General features: G+C 49.7%; 4 protein-coding genes across 7 annotated transcripts; 3 read left to right on the top strand and 1 right to left on the bottom strand.

Annotated features, from left to right (window-relative positions):
- Positions 1-152: 152 nt before the first annotated feature.
- LOC129182362 (BTB/POZ domain-containing protein 3-like) lies at positions 153-2,391 on the top strand. Its single transcript, XM_054778363.1, has 5 exons — positions 153-301; positions 632-832; positions 905-995; positions 1,161-1,279; positions 1,348-2,391. Exons 2-5 carry the CDS (start codon positions 681-683, stop codon positions 2,378-2,380), a joined length of 1,395 nt encoding a protein of 464 aa, XP_054634338.1. The 5' UTR covers positions 153-301; positions 632-680; the 3' UTR covers positions 2,381-2,391.
- Positions 1,670-9,653, bottom strand: esf1 (ESF1, nucleolar pre-rRNA processing protein, homolog (S. cerevisiae)). Its single transcript, XM_054778361.1, has 14 exons — positions 9,569-9,653; positions 8,961-9,263; positions 8,665-8,894; positions 8,483-8,596; positions 8,299-8,408; positions 8,080-8,232; positions 7,898-8,012; positions 7,504-7,819; positions 7,300-7,424; positions 7,147-7,237; positions 6,988-7,076; positions 6,760-6,903; positions 5,678-6,685; positions 1,670-5,570 (listed from the first exon to the last, which is right to left on the bottom strand). Exons 1-13 carry the CDS (start codon positions 9,615-9,617, stop codon positions 6,368-6,370), a joined length of 2,157 nt encoding a protein of 718 aa, XP_054634336.1. The 5' UTR covers positions 9,618-9,653; the 3' UTR covers positions 1,670-5,570; positions 5,678-6,367.
- Positions 3,973-7,621, top strand: acaa1 (acetyl-CoA acyltransferase 1). Of its 2 annotated transcripts, none has more exons than XM_054778367.1 (13): positions 3,973-4,134; positions 4,272-4,365; positions 4,440-4,497; positions 4,568-4,647; positions 4,706-4,748; positions 4,821-4,919; positions 4,994-5,074; positions 5,145-5,335; positions 5,409-5,584; positions 5,690-5,745; positions 5,823-5,968; positions 6,035-7,460; positions 7,577-7,621. In XM_054778367.1, exons 1-11 carry the CDS (start codon positions 3,973-3,975, stop codon positions 5,866-5,868), a joined length of 1,086 nt encoding a protein of 361 aa, XP_054634342.1. In that variant the 3' UTR covers positions 5,869-5,968; positions 6,035-7,460; positions 7,577-7,621. The 2 variants fall into 2 exon arrangements, with proteins under 2 accessions (XP_054634342.1, XP_054634339.1); XM_054778364.1 differs by having other exon boundaries at positions 5,409-5,588.
- ndufaf5 (NADH:ubiquinone oxidoreductase complex assembly factor 5) lies at positions 7,747-12,241 on the top strand. Of its 3 annotated transcripts, XM_054778368.1 has the most exons (12): positions 7,747-9,694; positions 9,824-10,148; positions 10,216-10,283; positions 10,353-10,416; positions 10,493-10,540; positions 10,672-10,775; positions 10,841-10,880; positions 10,954-11,151; positions 11,505-11,565; positions 11,645-11,728; positions 11,894-11,976; positions 12,117-12,241. In XM_054778368.1, the coding sequence occupies exons 2-12, from the start codon at positions 9,939-9,941 to the stop codon at positions 12,195-12,197; spliced, it is 1,041 nt and encodes a 346-aa protein (XP_054634343.1). In that variant the 5' UTR covers positions 7,747-9,694; positions 9,824-9,938; the 3' UTR covers positions 12,198-12,241. The 3 variants fall into 3 exon arrangements, with proteins under 3 accessions (XP_054634343.1, XP_054634345.1, XP_054634344.1); XM_054778370.1 differs by having other exon boundaries at positions 7,747-10,148; positions 10,954-11,106; XM_054778369.1 differs by having other exon boundaries at positions 7,748-10,148; positions 10,243-10,283.
- The last annotated feature ends 114 nt before the right edge of the window (positions 12,242-12,355 follow it).

The following is a 12,355-nucleotide window of genomic DNA, read 5'->3' as shown; positions in this document are numbered from 1 at the left end:
CACAACAAAGTGGTGTTATTTATGCTGAAAATGTGTTTCAGAAATAATTCGCAATAGATGAAATATTACATTGTATGATGTCAAAAAAACTAAAATAAAATGTAAGTTGAGGGCAGTGTGGTCTTTCTTTCGCCAGGGGGCGACGATATGTTCCGATCTCGATTATGTTGCTGTTTTACATTCGTAGAAGACGACAGTTCGCTGCTATAAACAAAACTGTCTCTCAGTTAATATTTTTCTGATATATAAATCTGCTTGGTTGGACCACGAGATGACCCTAAAACATCTGTGAGAGTTTGAAGTAAGTAAAATCATTCGCACAATCAGCAGCTGCCGAACAATTACATCAGCTGCTCGACCGACAGCTTGGTAGCTATTTAGCTAGCATGAACGGGACAATAACAATGTCTTCTTCAACATCAATTTTTATTGTTGGGCGCAAACCTCTGACTTTTGTAACTCACGGCTTCTTTGTTCTATGTCATAAATGTTTGTCAGTAATAAAATATTTGCGATGTGCGACTAAAACTGCAAAGGTTAGCTTAGCAACACCGAGTCAACCGGTATGAACTTACTTTGGTTCCAGTTCTGGTGGTAGTTCAGAGTTCAGCTGTGTTTTTTCTCCCCGCAGTCCGGGTCCAAAGCTGCCATGACCCGATCCACAGTCTGACTGAAAGAGAATGGCTGCGGAGCTGTTTCCCACTAAGAAGCTGGTTCCGTCCGCCTCCATCCAGCAGTACCAACAACAGAACCTGACTAACAACAACACCTCGACCAGCGCCACCAATCGCTGCTGCAACTGGCAGGGCCTGTACCCCACCATCCGGGAGAGGTGGGCTGTCTTCAACTGTTACTGCCACAGAGACGTTCTGAGGCCAAAGTTGTGATTGTTGTGTTTGTGCAGGAACTCAGTCATGTTCAACAATGAGATGATGGCAGACGTCTTCTTTGTGGTCGGACCGCAGGGCGGGACTCAGCGCGTTCCGGGCCACAAGGTATGTGGTCTCTGTTTTGGATCCAGAAAGGGAAACTATTTTTGTTTCGTTGATAGTGAAAGGAAGTCTCACTGTGGGGCATTTCTGTGTGCTAACAAGCTTGCCAACACAATAACATCCTGGGATGTGGTCACATGACTTGTGTCGCCCATCTTGCCCCTGCAGTACGTCCTGGCCGTCGGCAGTTCGGTGTTCCACGCCATGTTCTACGGCGAGCTGGCTGAGGATCAGGATGAGATCCGCATCCCTGATGTGGAGCCGCCATCGTTTCTCGCCATGTTGAAGTGGGTGGAGACAGCCACATTTAGACGGTGCCAAGAGTCACATAGTAACCTCTGGGTCTCCTCGCCAGGTACATCTACTGCGACGAGATTGACCTGTGTGCCGACACGGTGCTGGCCACGCTGTACGCCGCCAAGAAGTACATCGTGCCTCACCTGGCCCGTGCCTGCGTCAACTTCCTGGAGACCAGCCTGAGCGCTAAAAACGCCTGCGTGTTGTTGTCTCAGAGCTGCCTCTTTGAGGAGCCCGACCTGACGCAGCGCTGCTGGGAGGTGATCGATGCGCAGGCCGAGCTGGCACTGCGCTCCGAGGGCTTCTGTGACATCGACGCGCAGACGCTGGAGAGCATCCTGCGGCGCGAGACGCTCAACGCCAAGGAGATGGTGGTGTTCGAGGCGGCGCTGAGCTGGGCTGAGGCCGAGTGCCAGCGGCAGGATCTGCAGCCCAGCATCGAGAACAAGCGTCTGGTTCTGGGCAAGGCGATCTACCTGATCCGCATCCCCACCATGGCGCTGGAAGACTTTGCTAACGGGGCAGCACAATCGGGCGTGTTGACACTCAACGAGACCAATGACATCTTCCTGTGGTACACAGCCGCCAACAAGCCCGAGCTCTTGTTCTGCACCAAACCTCGCAAAGGCCTGGCGCCGCAGCGCTGCCACCGCTTCCAGTCGTGCGCCTACCGGAGCAACCAGTGGCGGTACCGCGGCCGCTGCGACAGCATCCAGTTCGCTGTGGACAAGCGTGTCTTCATCGCCGGTTTTGGCCTGTACGGGTCCAGCTGCGGCTCGGCCGAGTACAGCGCCAAGATTGAGCTGAAGCGTCAGGGCGTGGCCATGGCGCAGCGCGTCATCAAGTACTTCTCAGACGGCTCAAGCAGCACCTTCCCTGTCTGGTTTGAGTACCCAGTCCAGATCGAGCCCGACACCTTTTACACGGCCAGCGTGGTCCTGGATGGCAATGAGCTCAGCTACTTTGGCCAGGAGGGCATGACCGAGGTACAGTGCGGCAAAGTCACCTTCCAGTTCCAGTGCTCCTCCGACAGCACCAACGGCACCGGCGTGCAAGGCGGACAGATCCCTGAGCTCATCTTCTACGCCTGAGTGTGTCTGCTGCTGCTTAGTAGTGATGGGATTTATGGCTCGTTGAAGGAAGCCGGATCTTGAGGAGCCATTCCTTTGAAAGAGCTGTTCAGAAGCCTGGCTCATTATTATATTTATCTTTTAGAATTCAGCCAGGGGTACTCGTTTTTATCAAGGAAACAATCACTGGTAGCAGTTATAAGATTTGAATCAGAATAATTCAAACTACGCATCTCATCAATATATACTCTATTGGTGGGAATAATTCTGAAATATTGTTTATATTTTGGCTTGTGTTTTCATCGTAAACATTCCATAAGGTAGTGCCATATCTCCATGCTTTTGACAGTGAGATCACTATATTGAATTTTACCCCACTTAAAAACTGTGGCACAGTTAAAACTACGCTGGCTAGAGATAACTTCCAAGCAAAACACCTTTACTGCAAAATGTTCCACACAAGAACATCTTATGAATCCAGAAAAAATATACAAATAACAAGATTTATATATAAAAATAAAACTAGAATAAAAAATTAAGACTTAATAAAAATGCAAATGCAATATTGTACTACCTACCGTACCTGGTGTGTGTATGCCTGAACTACTTTACAAGCACGAGCTCAGCTCCTTGAATCAGATCCACAACAGTGAACTAGAAAAAGTCTATCCAAATGCTGACATGTTTACTTTGGCTCATTTTGTGTGTGTTTTTTTTTCTAAGTCGCTTATATCTCCTCCCTGATGCAGCAGCAAAAAAAAGTCTTGAGTCCAGTTGGGTAGCACTCGCTAATGTCTCCTCCCCTGAGTTTGCTGTGACTGGAGCGTGCTGTGGATAACTCATTAGTTGTCCACCTGAAGGCAGTGTGGACAACTCGGACCTATGGAGGCCCCATGATGTTGCACGCACATGACACAGTGGGCAATTAGGGAATTGTGTCTCATCGTTCACTTGAAAGAGCCTTTTAAAGGAATCGACTCGTTCGCGAACGTCACGTTATTATTGACGTTGACTATTGACGTTTGTGTTCACTTGAGCAGCTACTTGTTGTGTTTCTTCACAATGGTCACTGTTGCCAAGAAACAACATTGGAATGTGAGTCAACAATCAAAAACTACACTTTGTGTTTTGTGTCGTCTGTGGAAAAATGTCCTCCTGTGCACCGCCATCATGAACGCTTCATCTGGACTCCTTTTTGCCTTAAATATGAAGACTTTTCCTCAAAGAGACACTAGTTTATTTTGTTATATTGTAACTCTTCTAGCCTGCAGTCTAGGCTGTCTGCCTCGCAGCTCTTATCCAAGTCTGCTTTTATTTTGAAAGCGCCAGGGTAACCTGGTGCCGGAAATACATTGTGACGTTTGTGTTGTTGCATTGTGAGAGGAGGACGATTGTTTGTTTGTTGAAAATTATTTTTGACGTCTTTGTTGAATGTGCGCGTTGGCGACAGTGGCCTTAATCATGAAAATTTAAAAAAAATCATTTGGAGTTGATTTTTTTTTTAAATAACCTATTGGTGAAGGCAACAAAGCCTGCTAGCAGGTAGCTTTCGTCACTTCCGGTCCAAATTTCACATTCACTTTCCAAACAACTCGTCTGTCCGTCGTCAGAGAATGCAGAGAATAAAAGTGATTTCGGGGCATTTGTGTCCGTCCGATACGGGCAAATGGAAAATAAGGCCAAATGAGTGCGCTGTGGCCGGTGGCCCGGACGATGTGGTGGTCGTTCATGGCCTGAGGAGCGCCATCGGAAAGGCCAAGCGCGGAAATTTTAAGGTAAGTAATCTGTAACTAAAAGTTGATAAAGTACTTTTCATTGTTAAGCACAAATAACCCTGTATGGTAACATTGTATAAGTAGTAACTTTCGCTGGTCGATAAATGACACAATGAAAACGTGACGTCACGTTTAAGGACACCACACCTGATGAGCTGCTGAGTGCTGTGATGAGCGCCGTGCTGAATGACGTCGGCCTGTCTTCTCAGCTGCTGGGTGACGTGTGTGTGGGTAAGCTGTGACGTCACACGCGCCCAACATGGCCGCCACGTCTTATAGTTGTCAATAGGTATTTCCTTCCGCAGGAAATGTGCTGCAGCCTGGCGCCGGTGCTCTGATGGCCCGTGTGGCTCACTTCCTCAGGTCCGAACAGCCAATGGTGATGTCATGGCAGATGTTGATGATGTCACTGACGGCTCCACCTTCTTTCCAGTGGCTTCTCTGAGTCGGTGCCTGTCTACACGGTCAACAGGCAATGCTCGTCTGGCCTACAGGCGCTGCTTAACATTGCAGGTGTGCACATGACGTGTGTGTGTGTGAGAGAGAGACCTGATTGTGTGTATGTGTGCAGGTGCTATAAGGAGTGGCTCTATCAACTTGGGCCTTGCCTGTGGGTACGTCTGACACCCCGCCCCCAACTTTTGAAAACATCCTAACGTGTGTGTGTGTGTGTGTGTGTGTGTCAGCGTGGAGAGCATGTCACTGCGCTCCATCGGGAACCCTGGAGACCTGAGCTCCAGGCTCGTGGACAATGAAAAGGCCAGAGACTGCATCATCCCCATGGGGTCAGAAGTCACACGCTTGTGCCTTGTCCTCTGATGGCGTTACACTGAATGTATGTGTGTATGTGTGTGTGCAGCATCACGTCAGAGAACGTTGCAGAGAGGTTTGGTGTGTCCAGAGAGAAGCAGGATGTCTTTGCTGTGACATCGCAGCAGAAGTAATCAAACATGTCTGCCCTTAGTTCTACTGAGAGGTGGAAGTCAGCCTGTGTCTCCTGCCTCCATCAGGGCGGCGCGGGCGCAGCAGTCGGGTCTGTTTGACCAGGAGATCGTTCCCATCGTCACCAAGCTGGTAGACCAGGATGGCACAGAACGGCAGGTGACAGTTGCTAAGGATGATGGGATCCGAGCGGGAACGACACTGGCAGGTCTCAGCAGACTGCGACCCGCTTTCAAGCCCGATGGCACCACCACGGCCGGTGAGTCGTGTTCTCCTGAGCAACGACCACAACTCGCTCGCGACCGCTAACGGCTCGCTCGCCAACGCGCCAGGCAACTCCAGCCAGGTGAGCGATGGGGCTGCCGCTGTTCTGCTGGGCCGCAGGTCCACAGCGGAGGCACTGGGTCTGCCGGTCCTCGGAGTCCTGAAAGCTAGTGCTGTGGTGGGGGTCCCTCCTGATGTGATGGGTGTCGGCCCGGCTGTTGCCATCCCTGCTGCTCTCAAGAAGGCAGGTAAGATTTGATTGCCAAAAAGTGCTATCATAAAAGGTACCCAACTTACTTTTCATTAGCAACATGTCTGTTTGTGTGTGTGTGTGTACCTGTGCGAGCAGGACTCAACGTGGCCGACATCGACGTGTTTGAGATCAATGAGGCCTTCGCCAGTCAGGTGAGTGGAGACCCAGCTGGATGCGTTCAGCCCTTCTGGAACCTTCTCACAGTGAATTTGGCCACCATGTGGCTCAGGCTGTGTACTGCATCGAGAAGTTGGGCATCCCGCCAGAAAAGGTGAACCCAAACGGGGGCGCCATTGCTCTGGGTCACCCACTGGGCTGTACCGGCGCCCGCCAGGTGGTGACACTGCTGCATGAGCTGCGGCGCCGCGGACGAAGGTCGGTGTCATTGGTCAGGGGCGCTCCTCGACGCTGTGCGCAGGCCTCACGTGTGTTTGTATGCAGGGCCTATGGCGTCGTGTCCATGTGCATCGGTACCGGGATGGGAGCGGCTGCCGTCTTTGAATACCCGGGCCCGTAAAGAACCACGTTCCAGAAACGACAAGGATTTCATCATCTGATCTTTTGGACCAGAACATTTCAGGATTGTAATAAAAGCAACTTAAAAAAAAGAAGATTCACAAAAGCTTCACTCTAGAATGTCTCACAGGAGCGATCACATCTTTTATGTCTACATGATGTAATAAATCCATGCTAATTAGCTGCATGTCATGAATGAAGTAGTTGTCGAATGTGTTGGCTTGATAAAGGTTCTGTACAAAGAGGCGGTCCAGTCAGTCAAAGGATCTTGGCTTTCTTCCGGGCCTGAAACTGTTCCGTTTTGCTCTTAATGGACTTAACAAGCTGAGACAAGCTAGGCTCCATCGCTTGTTTCTGCGAGGTGGCGTCCGCTGGTGTCGCAGCGTCATGCTCTTTAGCCCGCTTCTTCGGCGCTGCTCCCTCCATCTTGAGAAGTTCTTCCTCCTGGCGGCGCCGCTGCTTCTCGTCCAGAATGCTCTGCGTGGCTTTGGTCTTCTTGTAGCTGGGGTGGGACGGGTCCAGATTGAAGAGATGGGACGTGAAAATGGCCTGGAAGCGAGGGTCCTTCACGTCCACCTGAAGACAAAACGACGCCTGGGTTAATAAACAAGATGGATGCCATGACAGGGTTGATCAGAGCGAATTTTGACCTGGAAGTCATCGTCAGTCAGCTGCTGGCCGCTCTTGATCATCTTCTTTTTCTTCTTCTTGCTCAGGTTCTGATGCTCCACAATCTTGTCATAGTTGAAGTGTTTGTGCTGTTCATCGTCATCCATCAGCAGCGTCATTGCAGCCTACACACACACACACACATCAATCACTCACGTCAATAAATCATTGAACAGCAATAATGTCATATTCTGGAAATGCCCTCTGACTTTTTGCCTCTCCAGCTCTTCTTCAGCCATGCCCTCATCTTCCTCCTGGTTCTTCTTCATCTTATCTTTGTGTTTTTTCTTCTTGGTGTCTGAGGAGCATCAGCAGACAATCAGAACTTCCACTTGTCTTCTGGACATGCTAAAGGTGGCGTTGCGCACCTGAGGACGTGAGCTCCTGGCTGAAGAAGGGGTCACTGAGGTTGACGTCAGGAGGAAGGTCATCATCGCTGATCTCCTCCTCATCTGCTTCCTGTGAAGCCATCGAGAGGAGACGTGAAGATGACGTTAACGTGCTAACATGAGAAGGCTCACCTTATGGTCTTTCTTCTTCTGTTTCTTCTTGTCTTTCTTCTTCTGCAGGAACTCCTGCCATGGCGTCAGCGCCTCCTTCTTCTCCATCTTCTTCTTCACTAGCTGCTCCGTCGTCTCCTTCAGCCCTGAAGAGCCCAACCAGGCGGCAACAGCAGCTTCATGTAAACATGCATCATAATTTGATGTTAACCTCTGACGTCTTACCTGGCACCCATGTGACCTCCATCTCCATGTCTTTGTCCTGCTGCTTCTCTTTGTCCTGGATTCCTTTGAGCAGCTGGCGGTACTTGGACAGCTGCTCCTCGCTCTTCTTCTTCTTCTTCTCTTCTTCCTGCTTGCCTGCTGATGCCGAAAGACATCCCTCACTTTCCGGCTGATCATGGAGGTGATGGAGGTCTTCTTCGTCACTGGAGGAGGCCAGGTAGGCATTAAAGTCCATGTCCAGTAGCTCGCTCTTATTCATCTTCCTGCTGAGTGCGGTCACGCGCTCCTGGTCCGTCTCATCCCACGTCAGCTGGACCTAATTGGACAAACATACTGGTGATGTCACAGAGGTGGGTTCAGACTCCGCCTCCTGGCAATTCAGGCTGCGCTCTACCTTGGAGGTGGCATTGGCAGACGAGGTGAATAGTTTGGGCGCGTACACCGCCAGGTTTACGTCGGTGGCGGTGTCTTCGGGTTCGTCCTGGAAAGTGATCTCATCAGGAATGAAGCTGAAACAGCAAACACCAGTAGGTCAGAGCGCAGGTCAAGGGTCACGGCAGTGGGTGTGGCTCGTACCGCAGGTCTAGGATGGAGCAGCTGCTCTCATACTCGTAGCCGTCGCACTCCTCGTAGATTTTGGCAGCGGTGGCGGCTGAGTCGCACTCAGCCACGGCGTAGAAATACTTTAGGCGCTTGAACTGGTAGTCTCGCATCTTCTCCCTGTACGTCCTGAGAACACGCACATGCACGTCACGCCCACGGCCACACAAGACAACATTGCTAGCAGAGTGCCACCTGTCGTCCTCCGTGTCGTCCTCGGAGTCGTCAGGCAGTGTTCGCAGCTCCGGCGGCCCCTGCGCCTCCTCCAACCTCAGCCTCTCCTTGCCAAAGTCAGACGGGTAGATCTGGACGGAAACAACCAGCATTCTTTGCTGCACTGCACATCCACAGTGTCTTTGTGCCAGCTCCGCCCCCCTACCTTAACTGACAGCACAGCGCCCCCCTCAGGACAGAAGGAGCTGAGCAGGGCCAGCAGGTCTTTGGCCTTCAAGCGGTCCCAGTCCATGTTGCACATGGCCAGTCTGCGTGAGACCTGAAAGACACACCTAGTGAGATCAGCGAGACCACCGCCTGCTTCCTTCTCGCTACTCGTAAATTAACCTCGTCACTACGTGGCGCGTCTTTGCACAGCTCGCCCCACTCGTGCTCAATCTCCTCTTCCTCACAACGAAGGACTCCATCCACGTCGTCTTCCTCGTCTTCATCCGAACTGCTCTCAACGTTGCCTTTCCCACGGGCTAGGTCAGGACCGCTGTCGTCTCCTGAATCCGAACCAGACTCGTCATCGCCTGCCTCGCTGTCCTCTTCTTCACCATCATCATCATCAGAACCTGCGCAAGCAGACTATTTTAGATTTAGACAAAAAAAGTCTTCCTCATCATTCTTCACTTTCTCACCTTTGCCCTGCGCTGACCTTCTCTCATCTTCATCTTGGTCGTCAGAGTCAGACAGCTGGTAGTAGCGTTTGAGGTCTTCGGTGGAGGTGTGGTTGATAGGTCGGCCCCGCTTGTCCACAGTGTACTTGACTTTGAAGCGCTCGTCGTGGAACATGGACTGGAAACGCTTGTCAATCTTCACCTTGCGTTCTCTCTCTGGCATCTCCCAGAAGCGAGGGTCCCGCTTGACCCGCGTGAAACGCTCATCCGCCGCCTCACTCTCTTTGGACGACGACATGGCGGCTGAACTCACAAGACACCTGTCTACAAAGTAAACACATTACGTGAGTTATCATCTTTATGGTGCGTCTCATATACAGTTAAATACATAACTGTGAGCTAATTGGGACATAAAATTGATTATTAAATAATGTGTTAAAGACAGGACAAGCATATAAAATGGTTGTTGTAATCGTGGACCACTATAATCACATTTAAAGTAGACAAAGTGGCGACACTGTCGTAAATGGTCATGGTAAGGTTTTAAACGTACATAATGACAGGTTTTGGGATATCAATAATGTAATAATACGAATATAAAACAATTATGTGAATAATAAGAATCATACCAACACAAACGCGCAACTCGCCAGCTCCGTACACGTGGTTTCCCAGCATGCAACCCTCACAGGCTCGACTACGGAAGGCGAGAAAGGACAATGGCTTCACACCATCTACCAGCTACTACGCAAGCGGTAACTAAAGCAAACACTGTCACAATTACAACATAGAAGCGTCAAAGTTGTAATATGTGTCATACTGTTATGGTATTTTACAGTTTTCAGGTCGTGATAGCTGTACTCCTTTGCTGTGTGTAACATTAGGAAATCAATTTTCGGGTTTTCACCGCCTCCTTTTACCCGGAGGTCATCTAGGACCGGAAGTAATCAAGTGTAAACATTAGATGGCAACCACAAAAGTTCTGACTGAAACTCCGCTATGAGTGGCGGAGTGTGTGGGAGACTTCTGCGACCTTCAGCCTCCCGCTGGTGGACGGTCTCGGCCGGGCGGGGGCCTGAAGCCCGCAGGAGTCAATCTCGGTCCGGAGGTGGTACCGCGAATGTGTTTGACCGGACCATGAAGAAGAGACAGAAGGACTGGGCGGCATCAGCGAAGGACAGCCGAAAGTATGATTACTTGAGAGAAGAGGTAAGATGCCTATACACTCACTGGTCACTTGATTAAATATACCATCTATTGATAATCCAATTTAAAGTATCTGTGTGTGCGTGTGCGCGCGCAGGTTGGCAGTCGAGTGGCTGACCGCGTGTACGACGTCGCCAGGTGACTTTCTGATGTGTTCAAGTGCTAGTTAGTTGATTGATTATTACAGTGTGGCTTGTGTCCTGTCAGGACGTTTCCTGTGGCGCTGGAGGTTGGCTCTGGCCGAGGACACATAGCTCAACATTTAAATAAGGTACACAACTAACGAGTACTCCAACTTGATTGGTCAACATGTTGAGTATGATGATGAAGATGAAGTTCTTGTTTAGGACATTGTGGAGCGTTTGTTCCTAACGGACATCTCAGGCTCCACCTTGGTATGTCATGATTGATGGCACACGTCATTCGATCAGTTCTTCTTGTTGGGCGTCAATCCATTCGTGTTTAAATCGCTCGTTGCCTACCTGTCTGTCACTGAGACCTTTGCCCTTTGACCTACTCCACTCAGCGGCAGGTCAGCTGCGGTGAGATGACAACACATGTGCTCATGGCCGATGAGGAGTTTCTTCCTTTCAAGGAGAACACCTTTGATCTGGTGCTGAGCAGCTTGAGGTGACTGAAGAGGTTTGAACACACGCACTTTGACTTCTACTCACCTGTTTGTGTCGCTCTCACAGTCTGCACTGGATCAACGACCTGCCGGGAGCACTCAGACAGGTAACGTCTTGACCGTGTCTTTGATTTCATGAGGACTGGCGGCTCGAATGAAAGTGTGCATCTTTGACCTCAGATCCGTCACGTCCTCAAGCCGGACGGCGTCTTCATCGGGGCCATGGTGGGCGGGGACACGCTCTATGAGCTGCGCTGTTCTCTCCAGCTGGCCGAGACTGAGAGGGAGGGGGGCTTCTCCCCCCACATTTCCCCCTACACGGCCGTCACTGACGTGGGTAACCTCCTGGGCCAGGCGGGCTTCAATATGCTCACTGTGGTGGGTTCACACCTTTACTGGGCTGACATATAACCTGTGCTGTTTCCCAGTTGGTGCACTTGCATACTTACACTCAGTCTTATGAGTGCATAGGTGCAGTGATGCACACTTACCACTCAATAATCGTCACCCTGGCTGCATAGCGGAAGGAGAAAGACTCATTTGAAAATAAATAAAGAGATGTTCTTTTTTTAAATCAGCAAATTTGTGGGGTCGCAAATGCTAAACGGCGAATATGCAGGGATCACTGTACACAGTGTACTTATTAAAGTATTCCATTTGAGATGCAGCACTTGGGTGACCTCTGCAGCAAGTTTGTGTGTGTATAGGACTTCAATGTCTTGTTGTTTCAGGACATTGATGAGGTCCATGTCCACTATCCAAGCATCATGGAGGTCATGATGGACCTACAAGGTGCCAACATGTTTAACACGACACTGTTGAGAAAACAGTTTATACACTGTGTGTGTGTATGTGTGTGTGTGTTGCTCAGGGATGGGCGAGAGTAACTGTGCGTGGAACAGAAAAGCCATGTTGCATCGGGACACCATCTTGGCTGCCGCAGCTGTTTATAAAGGTGTGTTTCCATGACAACCAGCTAGCTGAGGTTGTGACACTCTTAAGTCATTCTTTTACTTTTTAAAAAGTACTTAAACTTGAACCTTTTTTAAAGTATTTTAACTGTTAGTAAGTTGACTCCTTCCACAAGACTTGTAAGTTGAAGTGTGTGTGCGTGTTTCAGAGATGTATGGGAATGAGGACGGCTCAATTCCCGCCACCTTTGATGTCCTCTACATGATTGGCTGGAAGCCTCACGCGTCTCAGGTGAGGTACACTCATCACAACAATCTGATTGGATGCCTAGTAAGATCAAATAAGACAGACCTAAGTGCTGTCATGATCGCTGATGTAGATGTAAAAGATGTTGCAGAAGAATGTTGATGAGTTGTTGTTTGTCGTTTTAGCCCAAAGCAGCCAAACGGGGCTCGGGCAGCGTCTCCTTTCGAGATTTATCCCAAATCACGCAGGATCCCAGTCACAAGTGAACAACTGTACTTCAACTACTTCTTATTAAACATATTCAACATTACCTTGCTCGTGTTCTTATGTTTGTCAAGTCATGAGACACTTTAATATTACCATAATACATACCTGTCAACATGTGCATTATGAAATAAGGGAAATGTTCTAGAAGATGATATAA

This window comes from Dunckerocampus dactyliophorus, chromosome 6, assembly GCF_027744805.1.
Source record: "Dunckerocampus dactyliophorus isolate RoL2022-P2 chromosome 6, RoL_Ddac_1.1, whole genome shotgun sequence".
Classification (NCBI taxonomy): domain Eukaryota; kingdom Metazoa; phylum Chordata; class Actinopteri; order Syngnathiformes; family Syngnathidae; genus Dunckerocampus; species Dunckerocampus dactyliophorus.
The sequence above is the reverse complement of the archived record's forward strand: the minus strand, read 5'-3'. Positions and strand labels throughout refer to the sequence as shown.